The sequence below is a fragment of the Chrysemys picta genome, chromosome 2 (assembly GCF_011386835.1).
Source record: "Chrysemys picta bellii isolate R12L10 chromosome 2, ASM1138683v2, whole genome shotgun sequence".
Lineage (NCBI taxonomy): Eukaryota > Metazoa > Chordata > Testudines > Emydidae > Chrysemys > Chrysemys picta.
The window spans coordinates 34,996,980-35,022,463 of NC_088792.1; the positions used below are offsets into that span (position 1 = coordinate 34,996,980).

Below are 25,484 nucleotides of genomic sequence, written 5' to 3' on the forward strand. Positions count from 1 at the left end.
GTCCCCAGAAGCTGAACCTGGGTGGGGGGCAGCCGGGCAGTGTCCCAGGCAGTGTGGCTGGAAGAGGAGAGGCTCTGGCCCCTCCTCTTCCCTTCCAGCTGTGGCCCTGCCCCTTCTTCTCCCCGGCTGGGCTGGCTGCTGGAGGGGCACTTGACCAATGTTCCCTCTAATATTTCCCATCCACGTGCAGAATGAATTTTGTTATGTGCACCAATATGGAGGTGATGTGTGGCGGGGGTGGGACTGAGGGGTTCGGATGTGGGAGGGGGCTCAGGGCTGGGGCAGAGGGTTGGGATAGAGGGGTGAGGGTTCTGGCTGGGGGTGCAGGCTCTACGGTGGGGCCAGGGATGACAGGTTTGGGGTGCAGGCTGCCCAGGGTTGCAGTGGGGAGACAGGACTCCCCCCAGCCCTCTCTCCCCGCAGCAGCACCTGGGCTGGGGGAGAGCGTCTCTCCCCAGCTATAAAAGCTCCCGCTCCAGGGCTGGGACCAGGGGAGAGGCGCCTCTCCCCAGCCACAGCAGCTCTGGGGCTGGGACCAGGGGAGAGGCGCCTCTCCCCAGCCACAGCAGCTCTGGGGCTGGGGGAGTCCTCTCTCCCCGCCACAACCCTGGAACTGGGGGAAAGAGGCATTTTACCCGCCGCAGCCCCAGATGCCCCAACCTCCCCCCATCACCACCCCCAACCTCACCCCACGTCCCTGTGTGCAGTGTGCACGCCTGCATAGCCCTTGGTGACCTCCTGTGCAACCACGCAGGTGCGCACCTTAGAGGGAACGTAGCACTTGACTCTGCTGGAGGGTCACTTGACCCTTTGTGCCTCTCCCATGAGTCGCTACTAGATGACATTATGGATCTGGCAGGATGGAGCCTTTTCCACTGCCTCCCCATTGCCAGAGCCTTTCACTATGCTCCATAATCTGGACACAGCCTGCCTCTCACTGCAACATGTAGCTACACTGTCACATACCTTACCTGCCACGACCAGTGGTGTGCAGTATACACATAGCCTCAGTTACATGTTCTGGAGAGGAAAAACCAAGTACAAGTCATAGCTGGAACTTGAACTCCTTAAATATCCACCCCATCCTGTGAAAAGGACAAGAATTAAGCAGAGAATTGAAGGATTGAGGTGGGCTTGGATGGGGGGCAATGGAGAAAAAGAAGAATTGGGGTAGAGAACAGACTAAAGAAAGGTGGGAGGAAGGATAAATGGAGAATAAAGCAACTATTTGCAACCTGCATCCCAAGCAAGGGCGGGTGGGGGGAATCATAGGGAAGTGTTGCAGACCAAGCTGGATGAGGAAGCAGAAAGCCTACAAGGAATGGAAGATGGGATGGATCAGCAAGTAAAGCTATCTCTTGGAGGTCAGAAAGTGTAAGTAGAAGGTGAGCACTGCCAAAAGCCAAGCACAGTTGGACCCTGCAAGGGACATTAAAACCCACAGTAAAAGGTTCTATAGCCATAAAAATAAAAAGAACAAGGAAAGAAGAAGTGGAACTGCTAAGCACTGAAGATAGGCTGAAGATTAAAGATAGTCTAGGCATGGTCCAACAACTAAACAAATACTTTGCCTCAGTTTTTAATATTGGTCATATTGAAAGGTGAACTGTCAGGCTTGAGGGAGGTTACTGATGGAGTTCCTCAGGGATCGGTCTTGGGATCTAGCTTATTTAACATTTTTATTAATAACCTTGGCACAAAAGTGGGAGTGTGCTAATAAAATTTATGGATGACACAAAGTTGGGAGGTATTGCCAATGCAAAGGACCGGAATAACATAAATGAAGATCTGGATGACCTTGAAAACTAGAGTAATAGAAATGGGATGAAATTTAATAGTCCAAAGTGTAAGGTCATGCATAATAACACCAAGAATTTTTGCTACAAGCTTGGGACTTACCAGTTGGAAGAGACAGAGGAGGAGAAAGACCTGGATATATTGGTTGATCATAGGATGACTATGAGCTGCCAATGTGATGTGGCCATGGAAAAGGCTAATGTGACCTTAGGATGCATTGGGGAGGTATTTCCAGTGGAGATAGGGAAGTGTTAGTACCATTATACAAGGCACTGGTGAGACCTCATCTGGAATACTGTGTGCAATAATCGTCTTCCATGTTTAAGAAAGCCTAACCAAATAAGGCTGAGGGGAGAGATGATCGCTCTCTATAGATACATCAGAGGAATAAATACCAGGGAGGGAGAGGAGTTATTTAAGTTAAGCGCCAATATGGACACAAGAATAAATGGGTATAAACTGGCCACCAAATAGTTTAGGCTTGAAATTAGATGAAAGTTTCTAACCATCAGAGGAGTGAAGTTGTGGAATAGCCTTCCAAGGGGGAGCAGGAAGGCAAAAAACCTAACTGGCTTCAAGATTGCTCTTGATAAGTTTATGGAGGGAATGGTATGATGAGACTGCCTATAATGATATATAGCTAAGACTACAATTTTGTCATGGGTATTTTTAGTAAAAGTCACGGACAGGTCATGGGGCATAAACAAAAATTCACGGGCCCCTGACCTTTTACTAAAAATACCTACCGTGACTAAAATGTGGGCGGGGCAGATTGGGGATGCCATGGGTGCTGGGAGCAGGGGTTGAGGTGACCCAGGACCCCCTCTGGTGCTGGGGCAGAGGAGGCCGGGCCACAGTGCATGACCCGGGACCCCTGCTGGTGCTAGGGAGGGGAGGTTGGCAGGGCTCCCTATCCGGCTCTGCATCCCTGCAGCTCCTAGGTGGTGGAAGCAGGGGCCAGGGCAGGGGCTCCTCCACTGCTCCCGCCACAAGTGCCGGTTGCCGCAGCTCCCATTGGCCAGGAACCACAGCCAATGGGAGCTGTGGGGGCAGGGCCTGTGGGCACTGGCAGTGTGCAGGGTGGAGACCCCCCCTGCTCCTCTGCCACCTAGGAGTTGCAGGGGAGCCTCCCAGGTAAGTGCCCCCCAAACTCCTGCTCCTAGCCTTGAGCCCCCTCTCACACACCCAAACTGCTGCTGCTGGTCCACGGGCTGCCCGGCTTGGGAAGCCCCTGGGCCAGCACCAGCCGCTGCAGAAGTCACGAAGGTCAGGGAAAGTCACGGAATCTGTGACTTCCATGACAAACTCGTAGCCTTATATATAGTTAATCTGAGACTGCTAGTAGCAAATATCCCCAATGGCCAGTGATCAGACACTAGATGGGGAGGGCTCTGAGTTAGTACAGAGAATTCTTTCATTTGGTCTTGCTGAAATGCTCAGAGTCTAACTGACTGCCATATTTGGGGTTGGGAAGGAGTTTCCCCCCAGGTCTGACTGGCAGAGACCCTAGGGGTTTTTTGCTTTCCTCTACACCATGGGGCATGGGTCACTAACAGTTTAAAGTGGTGTAAATAGTGGATTCTCTGTAACTTGAAGTATTTAAATCATGATTTGAGGACTTCAGTAACTCAGCCAGAGGTTATGGGTCTATTAGAGGAGTGGGCGGGCGAGCTTCTGTAGCCTGCAATATGCAGGAGGTAAGACTACTATATTATCATGATGTTCCCTTCTGGCCTTAAAGTCTATAAGACAGGCTGTGAAGAGTCCTGAAAGTGAAGACAGGTAGCTTATGTTCAATGTGATGGAAGGGGGAGCCAGGGAATGAGATGCAGAGAAGGGTGACACAGTCAAAGCGATGAACCATGAAAATGATCTTTGCAGCAGCATTTAAATCTTTACTGCCTCACCCAGGGCAGCCTAATAGCCTTTTCTTTGCTAGCTATGGGCCTGGCCTTAGTTATTTCAGTAGTTCTCTTTTTATATCTTTAGTGGGAAGGGAATTGTCCAATATAATCTCATATCAGCAAGGGAATCATGGGGAAGTATATTGCCAGGAGTCACCAGATACTGTGAGTAAATAATTATTTATGAGAACTTCCTTATGACACAAGCCCTACCCAGGACAATTAATCATCTAAGAGAAACTGGAAGGAGGGGCAAGTACTGCAGCAGCGCTACCCATAACAGTCCAGCGAGACATTCACAGCCTTTACCCGTCACTTTTCCTTTCCTCCCAGGCACTACGTGGGTAGAGGAGCAGGACCATGGAACCACAGGGCTTAGAGACAATTCTTTCCTCTCCCACGCGGCGGCCTTAGGCAGCTAGCGAAGTGCAGATGAGGGCAGGCGAGATGCAGAGCTGCCCCCCCTTCCCTGAACGTTAGCGCCGGGGCAGGGAGCGGGGCCAGGAGCAACCAGGGGGCGCAGGGGGCCAGGAGCGGGGGTCAGCGGACAGGACATGGGGCATGAAGAGCCGGGCGCGAAGGCCGGGACCCAGCAGCAGAGGCGGGGCAGCGGGCAGAAGGGCTCTGAGTTGGACCCAGAACCAGGTCCCGGCCCCGAACCGACCATCCCCCCGCACGACAACTTTGCCCTGTTTCTCAGCCGGCGATTCGGCCGGCTCGGGGGGCTGATAGGCGCCCACCCGTGGCCCTTCCTGCTGCTCCCGCTGCTGCTCTCGGGCGGCCTCGGCGCGGGCTTCCTCTTCTTGCCGCAGAGACAAGCCAATGACATCGAGGGGCAGTTCACGCCGCTCGGGGGGCCCGCCAAGAGCGAGAGGCGCTTTGCCCAGGAGCATTTCCCGACCCGCGACTCCGAGCGCTTCTCCGGCCAGAGGCTGCTCACAGAGGGCGCCTTCGCCTCCCTCATCGCGGTCTCCGCCTCGGGCAACAACATCCTGACGGCGGGAGCCTTCGGGGAGCTCCTGCGGCTGGACGGGGCGGTGCAGAGCCTCGCTGTTCCCGGGGGGGACCCGGGCACCCAACTCTCCTACCCGGACCTGTGCGTCCGGAGCAACGGGTCCTGCGGCAGCCCCAACCCGCTCCTGGCTGCAGTGCAGGGGGAGCCGGCCCGGCTAGAGACCCTCCTCCCGCAGCTCACGTACCCCGTGTTCGGGAGCAGCATTTTCATGGGCACCTTCTTAGGAGGCGTTCAGCTGGCTGGCGGAGCGGGCGCCTCCCGGGTGCAGGCAGCCAAAGCCCTGAGGCTGGTTTATTACCTGAGAGAAGACGAAGCCGCGGACCGAGAGAGGAGTTTGCAGTGGCTGGAAAACTTCCTCAAGCGCATCCCGGCTGAGCTGGAGGCTTTAAATCTCACCTCTGTCCAGGTACAGCGCCGAGCAGCCCCCTGGGGTACGGAGCCCTCCCCGGGGTTTGCAGCGGGATCCTCCTGCTGTAGCCTCCCCGCTTCGGGGGCGGGAGAGCCGGAGCGCCGGGCTCTGTTCCCAAACCCGGCACCCAAACCCGGACCCGGAATGAGAGGAAAGGCGCTGAAATGCCGAAGGGAGGGGCCGCTTGTGCTGCACCTGCCCTTGGTTAGGTTGCAATGTCCACTCCAGGCCAGGGTGGGCAAACTACGGCCGCGAACTGAATCCGGCCCATGAGCTGCACCATGCGGCTGGGTCCCCCACACGGCTCGGCGGCGCTCAGGCCAGGGCGCTGGTTCTGGGGCCCAGCCGCAGGGTCATTCGTCTTCTCTTGGACTGTATGATTAGTTTTAATTAATACTTAACTGTGTGCTAATTTTTTCCTATCCTTAATATGTGATTTTTAGCTTAGGGTTTACAGTAGATAATTACAGCTAACATCATAATTATAATATTAAAATAGAAGTGCCTAAAATAACAATCTGAACCCTATTCCTATAGTATTTTAATGCTATGTATAAAATACAAGGCTAAAGAAAATTTTTATTTAACCCATTATATTTTTTAATGGCAGGTGGCTTACTTTACCTCAATATCCAGACAGGAAGAGTTTGAAGGAAATATCAGGAAAGTGATCCCCCTGTTTTCCATAACATACTTTCTAACTATAACCTTTGCCATTACTTCTTGTTTAAGGTAAGCTCTTGTTTTCTGTTAATTGCCTTTCAAACTTATTCTTCAATATCCTTTATATATTTTCCATTTTACTGAAATGAATCAAAACATACATAGAATCATAGGGTTAAAAGGGACCGAAAGGGTCATCTAGTCTGACTCCCATACAGGAAAGGAATCTTACAGTTATACATATTTTCATGTTTTAATAACTCAAATATTGCTGACGACCTGTATCTACATTAGAAAAAAGATTACATTAGCCAAGCAACCATACTAAATACTAAATTTTAAAATATGCCAAACAGATTTCTTTGTATTTTTTTCAAATCATTTAAATTATTTTTCCATCTATTTAAATCCACATTTCAGAGTTGCAAACCTCAAACAAATACCAACTTAGATTAAGCCAACTGAAAAAAGAAGAATTCGTAATTAGTTCTTTCAGAAAGGACCCTCTTGCCTCGCACAATGAGGCCCTGGTCCAGGGGTCAACAACCTTTGAGAAGTGATGTGCCAAGTCTTCATTTATTTGATGTAATTTAAGGTTTCGCGTACCAGTAATACATTTAACATTTACAGGGGCCGGCAGACAGAACCCCAAACTGGCAGTGGGCTGAGCGGGGCTGGCAGCCAGAACCCCGGCTCGTAGGAGCCGGTGGATGGAACCCCAGACTGGCTGCGGGGGTGGCAGACGGAACCTGAGACCACTCAGCACGCTGCTAGTCTGGGGTTCCGTCTGCCATCCCCTGACAGCCAGGGTCCTAGCCACCAGCCCCGCTCAGCCCGCTGCCAGCCCAGGGTTCTGTCCATCCAGGCAGGCAGCGGGTTGAGCGGGGCCGGCGGCTGGGACCCCGGCTGGCAGCACAGTGCCACTAAAAATCAGCTCGCGTGCCACCTTTGGCATGTATGCTGCAGGTTGCTGACCCCTGCCCTGGTCCTTGATTACGGTCTCTATTGCTACCCCAATACAACTACTACCAATAATTAAAATATGCTGTGGAATATTGATACAAAAATTGTGGGTGATCCTTCAAGTTATACTCACGTGAGCAGCTATAGTGAAGTGAGACATTTTGCCTGAATAAGAACTACTTACACGAGTAAGGATTTGCAGGAATACCACTAATACATATATTTTAAAGAGAATCATAGAATATCAAGGTTGGAAGGGACCTCAGGCGGTTATCTAGTCCAACCCCCTGCTCAAAGGGGGACTAATCCCCGGACAGATTTTTGCCCCAAATGGCCCTCTTAGGGATTGAGCTCATAACCTGGGTTTAGCAGGCCCATGCTCAAATCACTGAGCTATCCCTCCCCACCGAATGTGACTTGTTACAAATTTGGTAATGAAAAGCAGATGCATTAAATGAAAACATTATTACTGAAGTAATTTAGCACATAGAGGGACTAATTCTGCAGTAGCACATACAGGGTACAGAGGTCCTTGGCCATGACAGTAGGTGTTCAGATATCCATCACAGGTGTGTAGACTAGGCAGTGTTTTCTATGTACCCTAAGTTTGAACACTGACACAAAATGGAGCAAAAAAGAATGAAAGTGAAAAATAAGTGGGGTGCCATTCATAAGCTTCTTTGCAACTGATGCTGTCCTCCATCAGGATGTGCAGGTACCATTTCCTATATATCTAGTTACTCCTGCTATCTTGCAGGACAATCTGAAAATATGGATTTGAGGCAGTTCACGGTGACCAAAATGAGTTTCTAGGCTGCCAGGTTCCAACGTGAAAATCTTTCCCTCCTGCACCTATGCATCTATCTGTAGTTTTGGCCTATATAAGATCAACATTTTAGTATGTTATCCTTGATTTGAAGAAAACATTTTGAAACAAAGACAAGTCTCTTTATGGTAGTTTGTCATTTGTGAATCTTCTAGAACATTTTTCTGAAGGTTTTGGGATTCAATACACTAACATTTCATGTAAAACAAAAACAAGAAAATGAACTTTTCCAAATATAGAAGAATGTGTTTTCCATTTTTAATAAAAGCTAAATTCGGAAAGGTTTAGTCTTCTAACTATCCCTGGACTGGTGTTATTATTTATGATAGGGCAACACTAGATATTAACTTAACCATAAATTCCTTTAAATAAATCCAAAGGCCAACTACTGTTTCTACAATTGTTTTAAACACATCTAAAAAGCCTAGACAATAAACAATTTACTACATCCAACACAGTAACACACATCCATAAGGATATGATCAATTATACTACAGACGTACCAGACCAGAGAATAGTCCTCTCATTCTGGTCTGCCCCAGCTTGATTGGCCCTGATCTGATAAAGATTCTTCAGATTCACAGCTCTCTTCTTTCCCTTTCAGCTAACCTACTAACATTAGCAAAAAAAAATATATATATATATATATATATATATATATATATATATATATATATCCCCAATTTCAGGCAGTTTATCCTTACTTTCCTTCCTCTACAGTCTTCCTTTCTTATCTTCTCCACCCTACTTTTCCTACCAGCAGAAGAGTGGGAAGATTTGTGCTTGTTTCTTTTAAGACACCTTTTTTTTTTTCTTGTTATTGCCGCTCTTTATTTTATAGTTACCTTTTGAACCATACATCCTTCCCCCACTACATTCTTATAACTCATCATTCTCAGAGCCTTCTTTTACTAGTTGATTGGGGCCTTTTCCTTACTAGCCTCAAATCATAAAGAAAATATATTATTTTCTTAACCAAATTTAAGATAACTTTAATTCTTTAATCTCATAACTATCCCTAAAACGTTTAAAAACACAAATCAATCTTTTTTTAAGTTAGTTTCTTAACAAGTCAGATTAAACATGACACAAATAGACTAATTTGGCCTCTGTCCCCAATTCAGAACATCCATTTGTGGTCTATGAACTATCAGGGAATGAATATGTTAGCCGTAATTGACTTTTGCTTATTTACATTACTTAAATACTTAACTTTTACAACAGAGCTATTTTGCTCACGTTATATCCTGTATCTAAATGGCTGAACAGTTTATTTTTTAGCATGGCCTTTTTGATTTATGAAAGATTTTGGAACAGATACAAATTTTATAAATCTACCACGTGATCAGTCCTTCTGTGAGCACAAAAGGAAGTCCACAAAATTAACATGATTCCGCCTTGTGTTTTAAGTCCTGCTCTATGCTGGGCCACCATACTGATTATTTATAGCATTTTCTGAGAACCATCTCCACAGATTATGGTTTGGTCCACAAGTTTACAATCCACAAATGAGAAACAGATCAAACAACACTTAATCTTGTAGATAGTACAGACTTTGAACTGACCCACCAATTTATTTTTTGCCCTGGGCTATTGAGCATACTACCTTAAAAGTTTCTTTACAAATCAAGGTTGTTTCTGCGCCTGAATCAATTTTAAATTTAACTATAATATTGAAATCTTGAGATCCAAGCCTGTACATAGAATCATAGAATCATAGAATATCAGAGTTGGAAGGGACCTCAAGAGGTCATCTAGTCCAACCCCCTGCTCAAAGCAGGACCAATTCCCAGCTAAATCATCCCAGCCAGGGCTTTGTCAAGCCGGGCCTTAAAAACCTCCAAGGAAGGAGACTCCACCACCTCCCTAGGTAACGCATTCCAGTGTTTCACCACCCTCCTAGTGAAATAGTTTTTCCTGATATCCAACCTGGACCTCCCCCACCGCAACTTGAGACCATTGCTCCTTGTTCTGTCATCTGCCACCACTGAGAACAGCCGAGCTCCATCCTCTTTGGAACCCCCCTTCAGGTAGTTGAAGGCTGCTATCAAATCCCCCCTCATTCTTCTCTTCTGGAGACTAAACAATCCCAGTTCTCTCAGCCTCTCCTCATAAGTCATGTGCTCCAGACCCCTAATCATTTTTGTTGCCCTCCGCTGGACTCTTTCTAATTTTTCCACATCCTTCTTGTAGTGTGGGGCCCAAAACTGGACACAGTATTCCAGATGAGGCCTCACCAATGTCGAATAAAGGGGAACGATCACGTGCCTCGATCTGCTGGCAATGCCCCTACTTATACAGCCCAAAATGCCGTTAGCCTTCTTGGCAACAAGAGCACACTGTTGACTCATATCCAGCTTCTCGTCCACTGTGACCCCTAGGTCCTTTTCAGCAGAACTGCTACCTAGCCATTCGGTCCCTAGTCTGTAGCAGTGCATGGGATTCTTCCGTCCTAAGTGCAGGACTCTGCACTTGTCCTTGTTGAACCTCATCAGGTTTTTTTCTGCCCAATCCTCTAATTTGTCTATGAATGCTGTCTTTGAACAGAGATCCCAGAAAATAGGCACTCATCCTTGCTTGGGATATTTCCTTGACTTCTTTTCTTCCATGGACATGTTCAAATGTCCTTATTACTTTTTCTATATATGCTTCTACTGTGTGGGCCAGTGGTTCTCAGCCTGAATCCCACAAGCTGCTTGTGGCCCAATCAGCACAGAGCTGAGGCCCATGTGACATCCTCAAGGCCATACAGGTAGTATTGGATGTGGACCACATAACACATTGTGGGCCATATATGTTGTGTTTCCATTCTTGTGGATGTTCTCTGAACTCTTTCCAGTTTATCAACATCTTTCTTGAAATGTGGATACCAGAACTGGATAGAGTATTCTAGCAGAAGTCACACCAGTGCCAAATATAGAGGTAATATAACCTCCCTACTTCTACTTGATATTCCCATTTATACATCGAAGGAGCGCACTACCGTTATTGGCCAAAGCGTTGCACTGGCAACTGATGTTCAGCTGATTATGCACTATGATCCTCAAGTATTTTTCAGAGTCACTGCTTCCCAGAATAGAGTCTCCCATCCTGGAAGAATGGGCTACAGACTTTGTTCCTAGGTCTATAACTTTACTTTTGGTTTTAACTTTATAACTTTAACCTTAACTTTTGGCCTTATTAAAACACATTATTAGCTTGCACCCAGCTTACCAAAAGATCCAGATCTCTGTATCAGTAACCTGTTCACTTCATTATTTACCATTCCCCCAAGCTTTGTGTCATCTGTGAACTTTATAAGTGATAATTAAGACTAAGATTATGTCACAGAGGATGGAATCCATGACTTCCAGAGACCTCTGTAAAATTTTCCACTTCAGACCCAGGGCAGCTGGGCTGGAGCTGTCAGCCACCAGGAGGAGCTCTCAACTGCCGCAGGCACCGAGGCTCCCCCCCCAGAACTACCAGCCATGGGCCCAAAGTTCTGAATGGCGGCAGGGGACCCCTGACAGCCCCCAGCCTCCGTGGGCAGCAAGGGTACCCTGCAGCTCCCAGCCACCACAGGCGGCAGGGGGATCCTTCAGCTCTCAGGCACCACAGGCGGTAGGGTGGATCCCAGGAGCTCCCAGCTACCACGGTGACAAGGGGGACCCTGGAACTCCCAGCCTCCATGGGCGGCAGGGGGAACCTCGCAACTCCCAACCACCACAGGTGATGTGGGGGGGGAAACCTGGCAGTTCCCAGGCAGCGTGGGCAGCAGGGGAGGCCCTGGCAGCTCCCAGTTGGTGTGGGTGGTGTGGGGACCCCCAAAGCCCCCAGACACCATGGGCAGCAGGTGAGGCCCACGGTGGTGTGGATGTTGGTGGAGGTCCCAGGATCTTTGAACCACCATGGGCACGTGGGGGACCCTGGAGCCACAGCAGCTGTGGGTGCTGGACACCCACCTCACCCACCCCCATTTTGTCAAAGTCATTTTTAGTAAAAATCAGGGACAGGGCTCAGGTTTCCATGAATTTTTGTTTATTACCCGTGATCTGTCTATGACTTTTACTAAAAATAACCTTGACAAAATCTTAGCCTTACTGATGATTTTATGTTTCCTTCCATGCCATTGATAAATAGCACAAGGCCAAGAGCTGTTCGCAATGGGACCCCACTAGACACACAGTTGCTTGATGATGAGTCCCCATTTACAACCTGTCAATTACCCAGTTTTTAATTCATTTATAAACAGTTACAGTTTCACTCCTAATGAACTTCTCTAGGCATTGCTGTTCCCTGTGTAAGCTACATTATGGCTCAGGATCTTGTGATGTGCTCCTTCCTCTCAGGCCATTCCATGTGCTTTCCAAGACTTGTGGAGAGCAGGAACTTTGGCATTTTCTTTTCCTCTTATTTATGTCCAGAATTAGTCAACTTCTGACACCATGTAATATGGCATATGTAAAGAATCACAGAAAGAAATATTGTATCCTAAGAGCAGAAAAGCTTTATTAGAATAAGTAAAACAATATTATCACTAAAACCATTCTGTTCCTCTCTGCTTCACTGTAAAGTTTCAATCTACAACTTTCCCCAGCCCTTTCATGCCTGGTTTTCTGCAAGAGATTTAAAGAAACAATTCCTATAGCCACGCACTAGTCAGGTGTGAATGATCAGCAGGACATTTTCATAGCTAAAAGGGTTGATTCTGTGAGGCACTGAGCATCTCTTGCAAGATGCTTAGATACTGCCTTGCTAGGCATGGTATAAAGGAATTCTGTAGACAGAGACGGAGTCCTCTTTACTCCTATTAATTTCAGTGGGAATTGATAGTCCTCAGGATCTTGCCAGATCAAGCCCTGTGTTTTCATTTATAAAGGACTAAGATGCACTAAAAGCATTTATTTCACACCAAACTAAAATATACATTCCCAACATAACCTGCATACTTTTCCAAGCAACGTATTAAACAAAGGGGCCAAAAGAAAAATAATTGGCTCCTGATAATCTTAATCAGTTTTGGACTCACTAGCATGAGGACCAGCTGGGAGACCCCTGGACTCTGTGAAGGATAGAGAAGCTATTACACAGCTGTGTAAGCTGTGAAGCAGGGCTGAAGCTTGAAGCAGGGTGCTAATATTAGTCTGGCAGAGAGGCAGCATGCTGCGGCCCACATACTCTCATCACGGGAGCCAACTTGTTGCTCATAAGAGAGCCAAAGACTAGACATCCTGGAAACTACTTCAGACAATGTCCAATTGAATGGCTGTGCTAGCTGAGCCTTTCCCTTCCTGCAAAAGGCAGAAACTGAGTGGCAGAGCTCAGAGCTCTGCCTTTCACTCTTTCTCTCCAGACTAAAACAGAGCCCTCTGCTTTCTTGCCTATGTCCATTTTCTTTCCTTTTTCTTATCTTCTCTTTTTTCCTTATTATCTCTGCAAGATAGTGAGAGAGAAGGAGAAGGAGAAAGAGAACTGGAGAAAGGACTCCACACTTCCAAGGCAAGGAGGCAAAGAAAACTGAAAGAAAAGGATCTGGTTGAGGTTTACATAAGCAGGGCAGAGTTCACAACTCTTTGTTTCCCAGTAGGTAGCATCATAATACTTTGACTTTTATCCATCCTTGTACGATGGGGGAAGAGAGAGAGACAACAATTCTGCTGTCAGTTAAACTCATGCAACTACACTGTGGTTGCGCTGGTTAAACTGGGGACTGATTTGGCCCATGGTGTGATTTTAAAATGTTTGTTCCTGGTGCTCTTAGTAAAGTATTAATGAGAATCATGCTTTCAAAATTGCTTTGATAAAACATGATAATTATAATTGTTATATTAGAAGGATTTTGCATGCTATTGCATATATATAAGCATGAAAAAATCTAAACAAGATGCTTTTTACACAATTTTCCAGGGTTGACTGTGTACGAAATAAAGTGTGGGTTGCAGCATTTGGAGTGCTGTCTTCTGGGTTAGCTGTGCTAAGCAGCTTTGGACTGCTGCTGTTCTGTGGGGTACCATTTGTCTTGACTGTGGCAAATGCACCATTTCTTATATTGGGTAAGTGAAAAAAATGGGTTTGATGAAAAAGTGGAAATGCAAAATATGCCTTGCAGGAGACCATTTTAACATTGCATGAATCAGGAATCAGCACAATTAAAAGTTAAGACCACTGAGTAAATTCATCATTTTCAAGGTGTTTGCCCATTCTGGTATTCAGCAGTGCAGAATGTTTTTTTAAAAAGGGGGTGGGGGACTCAGTTCTCTATGGTCATAGAGGAAGGTACAATATAAGAGGGCCATTCAACTCAGTGTGAGATTGGAGCTGGATCCATGCTCCTGAAAGCTGTTCTATATTTTCTGTATCATGAGTGAGGGCTATACCTTATCGCCCCAGCCATGCTCCTCTTTCAGAGAAATGTTGTGAAAGAGAGACAGAGAGAGAATGAGAGAGAGAAATCTCACCTAAAGGCAAGGTGCAATGGGAAATGTAATACATTAGGTCATATATGAGTGTGTGTGTGGGGGGGGGCAGCTATTTTCTCTGGGTCCATAACTTCACTTCGTATCAACACAATGCTTATTGCTCAGCTTTCTTCATTACATTTACTGGCTTAACTTATTTATTTTGAATTTTTGCTATTTTCCATTAGAAACTGATGTTGATGGTATGTACAATAAGCTATTCACCTTTTCCCTTTTGTAGGGGTTGGTGTTGATGACATGTTCATTATGATCTCCTCCTGGCAACAGACTAATCCTAAAAATAAAGTTGAAAAGCGGATGGCTGAAACTTATGCAGAGGCAGCAGTGTCTATCACAATCACCACTCTCACTGATGTTTTAGCCTTCTACATAGGGATCATGACTTCCTTTCAGTCTGTGAAGTCCTTTTGTCTCTACACAGGAACTGCTTTCATCTTCTGCTATATATACAACATCACATTCTTTGGAGCTGTTCTTGCTTTAAATGGTAAAAGGGAAGAAGGCAACAGACACTGGTTAATTTTCACAAAAGTGAAGGACATTGTTCAGCCTCATCGCTCCTACTTGTACAACATGTGCTGTGTAGGAGGCTTTTCTGATAAATCTTCTGTGGGAGAAGATGAACATCCAATGAACAAATTCTTTAGGAAATATTATGGTCCTTTCCTTACAAAGATCTGGACCAAAGTGTTTGTGGTGTTGCTGTATGGAGGGTTCCTGGCTAGTAGTATTTATGGGTGTACTCAGATAAAGGAAGGTATAGACCTGCGAAATCTGGCTAGTGACGATTCTTATGTTGTTCAATATTATGATTGGGAAGATGAATATTTCTCAGAGTACGGTCCTAGGATTATGGTCACTATCACAGAAAATGTACCATATTGGAATCTATCCATTCGTAATGACATTGAGAACTGTATGGAGTCTTTAGAAAATAACTCCTACGTGGACAGGAATCTGTCAGAGTCATGGCTACGAATGTATGCGAATGTTGCTAGAATTGGTTCACTGAATATAGATACTAAGGCGTTTTTCATGGGTAATTTATCTGAACTATTTAAATTATTTCCAGAGTTTGAATGGGACATTGATATTCGCTATAAGGAAATAGCAGCCTCACGTTTTTTCATTCAAACAGTGAACGTTACTACTGCAGTTGATGAGAAAAACCTTTTACACCAATTAAGAGACCTGGCCAAGGACTGTAAGATCCCATTAATGGTATATCACCCAGCATTTATATACTATGATCAGTATATTGTAATAGTGCCAAACACCATTCAGAATGTTGGAATTGCTTCTGGAGTTATGTTGTGTGTTTCCTTGCTGCTTATTCCCAATCTGCTCTGCTCCTTGTGGGTAACTTTTGCTATTGCTTCTGTTATTGTTGGCGTTGCTGGTTTCATGACATACTGGGATGTTAATCTTGATTCCATATCTATGATTAACCTTGTCATTTGCATCGGGTTTTCAGTAGATTTTTCTGCTCATATATCTTATGCATTTGTTTCAAGTGAAAAGTCAACTGTGAATGAGAAGGCAGTAGATGCACTTTATCTTCTTGGCTACCCCGTGATACAAGGTGCTATCTCCACTATATTAGGAGTAATTGTGCTGTCTGCAGCACAAACGTACATCTTCAGAACATTTTTTAAGATTATGTTTCTTGTTATCTTGTTTGGAGCTGTTCATGGTCTTGTTTTTATTCCGGTATTTTTAACATTTTTTGGAATTTGTGGCAGATCAGCAAACAAAAGAGTAAATATAAAAACAATAGGAGAAAACAGCAACTCTTTTAGTAACAGCCAAAATCCAAATAATGTTGGGTGTTATGAAAACCAGATTTATAGTAATGGAGACAATTTTCTAGAAGACAATACTATTAGACAACCAAATGATATAGGAATGGAAAAGCCAAACAGTGGCTACCTCCGCTCCAATTTCTTTCCAGTTTCACAAAATCATGACAGCAGTTCCTGCCTCTATCAGAATAATGCAGTAATGGTGTACAAAAAACAAATCAAACAGCTTCATGATGAAGGTAAAATAAATCCAGATTGCCCATAAATTTCTTTACAATTTAAAATACAGCATATGAGCCAAAAAGTACACATTGAAGGTTTCAAAACATTAATCACCAGACTTAAATTTATATTGTATGAAAATGTCAGTTTTCTACTGTTCAGGTTTAACACTTAATGGGAGTAGCTCGAAGCCCACTAGGGAACTTTTAACACACCATAGTAGGATCCATGTGGACAGTTACTGCACAGCATGCAAGTGTGCTGTAGATTTATACCACAGTATGCCATGCACAAACTGTTCATCTAGATAAACACTTAGATCATTAGAGAAAATGTGTGGGTCAAGTGAAATGATATCACAAAATTAAAAAATTAAATGTATTTTAACAAAGTTTTTTTTGGTTGGTAAAATTAAAAGAGTGTTTCAATAGAGTCCAGCTAAAACCCCTTCAGAAATTGCACTTTCCTTTACCAAAATGCTACAGAAAAAATTAAGAAGTTTGGAGATCATTAATTAAGAGCTCCACCTAGTTTCACATTGCTATGTAATATTTTGTCACTCATTATAATCCCACTTTACATAATCCAGTCACCAGCCTTAAATTTTCCACTCTGCTGTATTCTATAAAGGATATATGTTGGGTGTATTCTGTTGATTTTGTATATTCTTTGTTAAATGACCAGTAAATATTTCAAAAGAAATATAATCCAGGACATGTTAAATTCTGCCAGCATTATTTGGGCTTTCTCATAGTGTTCTTCCTTATGAAAATTAAATGTAGGGTGCCCTATATTACCATGGAAGCTGACAAATTGTTATTTTGGTTGATTGAAAACCAGGCCTAGGAACAGCAGCAGTGCGTAAGTACTGCAGCAACTGGCAACTCAGCAACAACAGGTCATTGCACAACTCCAGGAGCACCCCAGGACCTATTGCAGAAGATGGCATCTGGGTTGCCACCTTTGACCCATCTGGCTTCACCAGCAGCCACCCTGTTTAATAGCCACCTTCTGACCCAAATATAACCAAATGATTTGGTGACATTTGAAAGGGTTGCCACAGTTTCCCTGTGAGAAATCTGCTTGGCCCAGCCCATGTATAGTAAAGAACAGGCCACCTTCAAGGTGTTGGAGTTTGCAGGAGCAATGGGCTACAATCAACCGGAGAGAACGCATTATATTGGATGGACATACAGATGCTGGTTACAGAGTGAAATATCTTCTCCTGGGACACAGCCCAGGTCAGCACACATGGTTTTGGGATCTCTGGTAGTAGTGGCTAAAACTTGAGAGCCACTCTTCTGCAGCATCTGTTTAGTTATTGGTGGTGGAGCAATTTAGAAAGATTCTGCCAGGCAGGCCATGAGAATGGAACTGTTGGTGTCATACCGAACAGACAGCTGCAGATGTGCATCTCGTGGAAGACAGTATGGCAGCTGAACCCCTCCCAGGGAATAACACTTCCTCAAGGACGAATCACCAACTAAATTATCCCAGCCAGGGCTTTGTCAAACTTGACCTTAAAAACCTCTAAGGAAGGAGATTCCACCACCTCTCTAGGTAACCCATTCCAGTGTTTCGCCTCCCTCCTACCTGGGCCCAGTGCAGATTTTCCCTGAGGCATGCCAGCTGCCTGTTTATCCATGAGGCATGTTCCTTTTTTATTCCTTTCAAGGTCTACAAAACCTCTTTATAGAAGCTCGAGAGGAGAACATCTCTTGTCAGTTCTTCAAGGGAAGTCTGGGGGTGGGGGTGAGTTCTGCAGAGCCAGACTGGTCAGTCACATCTAGTTGTGATGGGGACAAAGAGGAAGATCATTCCTCCAGTGAGGGCAGATTGCTGTCAGATGAGTTTTGTGGTGATGGTGACAGACTGGCAGCCCACTTCCCTCCCTTTGGGCCATCGCAAGTATTGTGGAAGAAAGCAGAGGAGACTGGAAGTGGGACGGTAGCTCTGATGTTACAATCATCATCCTGACAGTATTTGCTTCCTCCCTCCACATATACCTGAGAGTCTGCACACCTGGGTATTTGGCTGGCGGTCTCCTGAAAGGCCCTGACCCTTGAGAGAGGATTTGCTGTTTCTGTGATATTTGAGAACCTATGGATAAATATTAAATGCACATTAATATTAGAGGGCAGACAAAAACTACTGACCATGCTGTGGAGAGCTGTCTGTCCTGGCAGCTGGAGTATGAAGTTGTGATTCTAAAAGTCTTTTAATGCCCACTGGCAGAGGGCCCACTATACTATAAATCATATCAGGGAAGACACACTCACTACCCCCGACACACCATTATCATAACATGTATCTTAAAAGGTATTGTATGTAAACTAGTGATGTGCAGGTCAGGAATATCATTGTGTGATGTATGTGTGGGTTCTCCATAAACAGTTATGTAAATGTGCCCCAAATATGTTCTTTAAATGTATTTTGGAGGCAGTGCAAAAATCAAGCCTGTCTTATACAAAGGAATGTAGCCCATTTGCTTTCAGGCAGAGGACAAGGAAAGCACAGTTACATATGAGGTAAACAAAGCATACAAGCTAACAAGCGGTGGAGGAAACAGTTTAGTGACCAGACGGGGGCAGAGTCTGCACTCTGAGGAAATCTTCCTGGATTTTGAGACAAAGACCATGGAGTTTGGAAAATAAAAGGAGAGCAAAAAGACATTCTAGGTATCCATCACTTAGAGCATGTCTGCACTACGAAATTAGGTCCATTTTATAGAAGTCAATCGTTAGCAACCGATTGTATACAGTCGATTGTGCATGTCCCCACTAAGCGCATTAGGTCAGCAGAGTGCATCCTCAATACCGTGGCTAGCATCGACTCACGGAGTGGTGCACTGTGGGTACTATCCCACAGTCCCCGCTGCCCATTGGAATTCTGGGTTAAGCTCCCAATGCCTGATGGGGCAAAAACATTGTTGCGGGTGGTTTTGGGTACGTCGTCAGTCTCCCCTCCTTCCCTCCCTTCTTGAAAGCAATGGCAAACAATCATTTAGCGCCTTTTTTCCTGGGTTAGAATCATAGAATGTCAGGGTTGGAAGGGACTTCAGGAGGTCATCTAGTCCAACCCCCTGCTCAAAGCAGGACCAATTCCCAACTAAATCATCCCAGCCAGGGCTTTGTCAAGCCTGACCTTAAAAACCTCTAAGGAAGGAGATTCCACCACCTCCCATAGCATGGCAAGCATGGAGCCCGCTCAGCTGCACACTGCTTTTGTGAGCATTGTAAACATCTCATGCATTATCCTGCAGTATGTGCAGAGCCTGACTAGGAGCCGCCAGCACAAGGATGATTGTGAGGACGACCTGAACACAGATGTTCCTGAAAGCACAGGATGTGGCAATTGGGACATCATGGTGGCAGTGGGGCAGGTTGATACAGTGGAACGCCGATTCTAGACCCAGCAAACAAGCACAGACTGGTGGGACCGCATAGTGTTGCAGGTATGGGTGATTCTCAGTGTCTGCAAAACTTTCGCATGCATAAGGCCGCTTTCATGGAACTGTGTGAGTTGCTTTCCCCCACCCTGAAGCGCAGGAATACCAAGATGAGACCTGCTCTGACAGTTGAGAAGCAAGTGGCAATATCCCCGTGGAAGCTTGCAATGCCTGACTGCTACTGGTCAGTCGGGAATCAATTCGGAGTGGGCAAATCTATCATGGAGGGCTGCTGTGATCCAAGTAGCCAACCTTAGAATCATAGAATATCAGGGTTGGAAGGGACCTCAGGAGGTTATCTAGTCCAAAGCATACTGCCTTTCCTCAGTTGCAGCTCGCACGCCTCAGGGAAAATCTGCACTGGGCCCACATAGGGGCACTTGCACATTTGGGGATCACTAATAACAATTTTAGATACAAGATGGGGACGCATTGGTTAGAAGTAACGGAAGAGGAGAAGGACCTAGGGGTCCTTGTAGACCGCAGGATGACTATGGGGGTTCCAAAGAGGATGGAGCTCGGCTGTTCTCAGTGGTGGCAGATGACAGAACAAGGAGCAATGGTCTCAAGTTGCGGTGGGGGAAGTCCAGGTTGGATATCAGGAAAAACTATTTCACTAGGAGGGTGGTGAAACACTGGAATGCGTTACCTAGGGAGGTGGTGGAGTCTCCTTCCTTGGAGGTTTTTAAGGCCCGGCTTGACAAAGCCCTGGCTGGGATGATTTAGCTGGGAATTGGTCCTGCTTTGAGCAGGGGGTTGGACTAGATGACCTCTTGAGGTCCCTTCCAACTCTGATATTCTATGATTCTATGATTCTATGAGTCGACAATGTGACGTGACGGTGAAAAAAGCCAATGCTGTCTTGGGATGCATTAGGCGAGGTATATCTAGTAGGGATAAGGAGGTCCTGCTTCCGTTGTACAAGGCGCTGGTGAGACCTCATTTGGAGTACTGTGTGCAGTTCTGGTCTCCCATGTTTAAAAAAGATGAACTCAAACTGGAACGGGTGCAGAGAAGGGCCACTAGGATGATCAGAGGAATGGAAAAGCTGTCGTATGAAAGGAGACTAGAGGAGCTTGGGTTGTTTAGTCTGACAAAGCGAAGGCTGAGGGGGGATATGATTGCTATCTATAAATATATTAGAGGGATTAATACAAGGGAGGGAGAAGAATTATTCAAGCTTAGTACTAATGTGGACACGAGAACTAATGGATATAAACTGGCTGTGGGGAAGTTCAGGCTTGAAATTAGACGTAGGTTTCTGACCGTCAGAGGGGTGAAATATTGGAACGGCCTTCCGAGGGAAACGGTGGGGGCGACGGACCTGTCTGGTTTTAAGATTAAGTTAGATAAGTTTATGGAGGGAATGGTTTAATGGTAAAACATAGTAGTCAAGGAAAACCAAGAAATGGTAGGTAAATAGTATAATGGCTAACAGGGGTCAGGCTGGAGACTCTTGCCTATATGCTCGGGGTCTTACTGATCGCCATATTTGGGGTCGGGAAGGAATTTTCCTCCAGGGCAGATTGGCTGAGCCTCTGGAGGTTTTTCGCCTTCCTCCGCAGCATGGGGCAGGGATCTCTAGCAGGAGGGTCTCTGCCGATTGAAGTCACTAAAAACAGGATTGGGGACTTCAACAGCAGAGTCCAGGGAAGGGGTAGGGACAGTTTTATGGCCTGCAGCATGCAGGGGGTCAGACCAGATGATCATAATGGTCCCTTCTGACCTCAAAGTCTATGAGGGCTGGTCATCTCCTCCCCATGCTGTGCCGCCCACTGCAGTAGTCTGGGAGCTGACCTTGTTCATGAAGACAGAGGTAAAAAAAGCATTGAGTACATTAGCTTTTTCCACATCCTCTGTCACTAGGTTGCCTCCCTCAGTCAGTAAGGGGCCCACACTTTCCTTGACTTTCTTCTTGTTGCTAACATACCTGAAGGAACCCTTCTTGTTACTCTTAACATCTCTTGCTAGCTGCAACTCCAAGTGTGATTTGGCCTTCCTGATTTCACTCCTGCATGTCTGAGCAATATTTTTATACTCCTCCCTGGTCATTTGTCCAACCTTCCACTTCTTGTAAGCTTCTTTTGTCCGTTTAAGATCAGCAAGAATTTCACTGTTAAGCCAAGCTAATCGCCTGCCATATTTACTATTCTTTCTACACATCGGGATGGTTTGTTCCTGCAACCTCAATAAGGATTCTTTAAAATATAGCCAGCTCTCTTGGACTCCTTTCCCCCTCATGTTATTCTCACAGGGGATCCTGCCATCAGTTCCCTGAGGGAGTCAGTCTGCTTTTCTGAAGTCCAGGGTCCGTATTCTGCTGCTCTCCTTTCTTCCTTGTGTCAGGATCCTGAACTAGACCATTTCATGGTCACTGCCTCCCAGGTTCCCATCCACCTTTGTTTCCCCTACTAATTCTTCCTGGTTTGTGAGCAGCAGGTCAAGAAGAGCTCTGCCCCTAGTTGGTTCCTCCAGCACTTGCACCAGGAAATTGTCCCATACACTTTCCAAAAACTTCCTGGATTGTCTGTGCACCGCTGTATTGCTCTCCCAGCAGATATCAGGATGATTGAAGTCTCCCATGAGAACCAGGGCCTGCGATCTAGTAACTTTTGTTAGTTGCCAAAAGAAAGCCTTGTCCACCTCATCCCCCTGGTCCGGTGGTCTATAGCAGACTCCCACCACGACATCACCTTTGTTGCTCACACTTCTAAACTTAATCCAGAGACTCTCAGGTTTTTCTGCAGTTTCATACTGGAGCTCTGAGCAGTCATACTGCTCTCTTACATACAATGCAACTCCCCGACCTTTTCTGCCCCACCTATCCTTCCTGAACAGTTTATATCCATCCATGACAGTTCTCCAGTCATGTGAGTTATCCCACCAAGTCTCTGTTATTCCAATCACATCATAGTTCCTTGACTGTGCCAGAACTTCCAGTTCTCCCTGCTTGTTTCCCAGGCTTCTTGCATTTGTGTATAGGCACTTAAGATAACTCGCTGATCATCCCACTTTCTCAGTATGAGACAGGAGTCCTCCCCTCTTGCGCTCTCCTGCTCGTGCTTCCTCCCGGTATCCCATTTCCCCAGTAACCTCAGGGCTTTGGTCTCCATCCCCTGGTGAACCTAGTTTAAAGCCCTCTTCACTAGGTTAGCCAGCCTGCTTGTGAAGATGCTCTTCCCTCTCTTCCTTAGGTGGAGTCTGTCTCTGCCTAGCATTCCTTCCTCTCAGAACACCATCCCATGGTCAAAGAATCCAAAGCCTTCTCTCCAACACCACCTGCGTAGCCATTTGTTGACTTCCATGATTCAACGGTCTCTACCCGGGTCTTTTCCTTCCACAGGGAGGATGGACGAGAACACCACTTGCGCCTCAAACTCCTTTATCCTTCTTCCCAGAGCCACATAGCCTGCAGTGATCCGCTCAAGGTCATTCTTGGCAGTATCATTGGTGCCCATGTGGAGAAGCAGGAAGGGGTAGCGATCTGAGGGCTTGATGAGTCTCGTCAGTCTCTCCGTCACATCGTGAATCCTAACTCCTGGCAAGCAGCAGACCTCTCAGTTTTCCCTGTCGGGGCAGCAGATAGATGACTCAGTCCCTCTTAGGAGAGAGTCCCCAACCACCATCACCCTCCTCCTCCTCTTGGGAGCAGTGGTCGTAGAACCCCCATCCCTAGGACAGTGCATCTCATGCCTTCCAATCGGTGGAGTCTCCTTCTGCTCCCTTCCCTCAGATATATCATCTAGTCCACTTTCTGCATTAGTACCTGTGGAGAGAACATGAAAATGGTTGCTCATCTTTATCTGCATTGCTGGTACATGGACACTCCTCTTTCTTCTTCTTGAGGTCACATGCTGCCAAATTTCTTCACCATCCTTCTGTCCGTGCGGCGCAGCCTGCTCTGATTCTTCAGAACATTGTGCCTGTAGAAACATATTCTGACATCTGTACAGGAAATCTTAATTTTCTCTTATGCAACGCAGGGTTGATACTTGTTTCTCCAGACCTCGAACCTTCTCTTCCAATATGGAGACCAGCTTGCACTTTGTACAGACAAAGTCGCTTCTGTCCTGTGGAAGAAAGACAAACACGGCACAACCTGTGCAGGTAACAACAGCTGAACGCTCACCATCCATATTACCTTCCTTCTAAGAGCTTCCTCAGCTATAGCAGAAACTACTAAGAGAAGCCCACAAGATGAAAGCCTCAGTGGGGTCTCCCCAGGCGAACTCCCAGACAAACTCCCTCGGTTAGCCTCCGCTGTTCACCGCCTTCTGCTAACAAGGGTAGTTACTCTGGGAACTATGCAGGTCATAGTGGATGGCTTTGCTGCAATGGGGTTCCCTAACTATGGTGAGGGCGATAGATGGAACCCATATCCCTATCTTGGCACTACCTTGCCAAACACTACATAAACCGCAAGGGATACTTCTCACTAGTGCTGCAAGCACTGGTGGATCACAAGGGCCGTTTCACTGACATCAGCATGGGATGGTCAGGAAAGTTGCATGATGCTTGCATCTTTCGGAACTCCGGGCTGTTCAAAAAGCTGCAAGAAGGGACTTTCTTCCCAGACTAGAAAATTACCATTGGGGATGTTGAAATGCCAATAGTTATCCTTGGGAACCCAGCCTACCCCTTGCTCCCATGTCCCATGAAGCCATACACAGGCAGCCTGGACAGTAGTAAGGAGCAGTTCAACTATAGGCTGAGCAAGTGCAGAATGGTGGTAGAATGTGCCTTTGGACACAAAGGGTGCTAGCACTGTTTGCTGAGTAGGTTAGACCTCAGCACAACCAATATTCCTATTGCTGCTTGCTGTGTGCTTCATAATATCTGTGAGAGTAAGGGGGAGACGTTTATGGCGGGGTGGGAGATTGAGGGAAATCGCCTGGCAGCCAATTTTGAACAGCCAGACACCAGGGCAATTAGAAGAGCACACCGAGGCACAGTGAGCATCAGAGAGGCTTTGAAAAACAGTTTCATGACTGACCAGGCTATGGTGTGACAGTTGTGTGTGTTTGTCCTTGATGCAAAGCTGCCCCGTTTGTTGAATGTACTTCCCTGTAAGCCAATCCACCTCCCCCCCTTCAACCACAGCTGGCACAGGAAATAAAGTCCCTATTGTTCTGAATCCATTGACTAGTAAAATCACTGACTAGTAAAAGGTAGCCTGGATGGGGTGGGGGAGGAGGGAAGGACAAGGCCACATTGCTTATTGTAGCCACGCTACAAATTAAAGCTGTTTGAATGACAGATTTCGGTTGCTTGGGCCATCCTCTGGAGTTGAGTGTCTGGGTGCCCGGAGCCTCCCTCTACGTTCTTGGACATCTGGGTGAGGAGGCTATGGAACTTGCCGGGGTGGGCAGGCAGTTACACAATGGATGCAGTGGGGGTCTGTACTCTAGTTGTCTTTCCTGAAGTTCCACCAGATGCCTCATCATGTCTGTTTGCTCCCCCATTAGCCTCAGCATTTCCTTCTGCGTGTTCTGATCACACTCACTGTATTCTTTCCTGGCCTCTGCCACCGAATGCCTTCATGCATTCAACTGTGCCCTATCAGTGTGGGAGGACTGCATGAGCTCTGAAAACATGTCATTGTGAGTGCGTTTTTTCGCCTTCTAATCTGCGATAACCTCAGGGATGGAGTTGATACGGGGAGCATAGAAACACTTGCAGCTGCAGTGGGGAAAAGAAGGGAGAGTAGAATTTAAGAAGATACATTTCTGAGAACAAAAGGGAGACTCTCACAATGAATCAAGCAATTCATAGCAGACAGCACATGTGTTTTAGGTACAAGGTTGCATTTTGCCTTTTATATTGAGCACCTGCTAGTATGATGACACATCACACATGGCTGGGCAACAGAATTCTGTTTCCAGGCAGTCATGGTAAGCCAAAGGGTACGCGGGGTTGACTTCTTCCACGTTCATAACATGTGAAAATGGTTCAAACTGCAGCGCCCTTCTTTCCC

The 25,484-nt window shown here is 46.1% G+C and overlaps 1 protein-coding gene across 1 annotated transcript; it reads left to right on the plus strand.

The window, feature by feature from the left end:
• The first annotated feature begins 3,896 nt into the window (after nt 1-3,896).
• LOC101936877 (patched domain-containing protein 3) lies at nt 3,897-16,709 on the plus strand. The gene is made up of 4 exons (XM_065582925.1): nt 3,897-5,122; nt 5,736-5,857; nt 13,467-13,612; nt 14,259-16,709. The coding sequence occupies exons 1-4, from the start codon at nt 4,256-4,258 to the stop codon at nt 16,103-16,105; spliced, it is 2,982 nt and encodes a 993-aa protein (XP_065438997.1). The 5' UTR covers nt 3,897-4,255; the 3' UTR covers nt 16,106-16,709.
• The last annotated feature ends 8,775 nt before the right edge of the window (nt 16,710-25,484 follow it).

Excerpts from the sequence above, each read along its gene's own strand:
- LOC101936877 (XM_065582925.1), top strand. The coding sequence starts at position 4,256 with ATGGGGCATGAAGAGCCGGGCGCGAAGGCCGGGACCCAGCAGCAGAGG. Across the intron at positions 5,123-5,735 it reads TAAATCTCACCTCTGTCCAG|GTGGCTTACTTTACCTCAAT; the intron begins GTACAGCGCCGA and ends TTTTAATGGCAG. Across the intron at positions 5,858-13,466 it reads GCCATTACTTCTTGTTTAAG|GGTTGACTGTGTACGAAATA; the intron begins GTAAGCTCTTGT and ends ACAATTTTCCAG.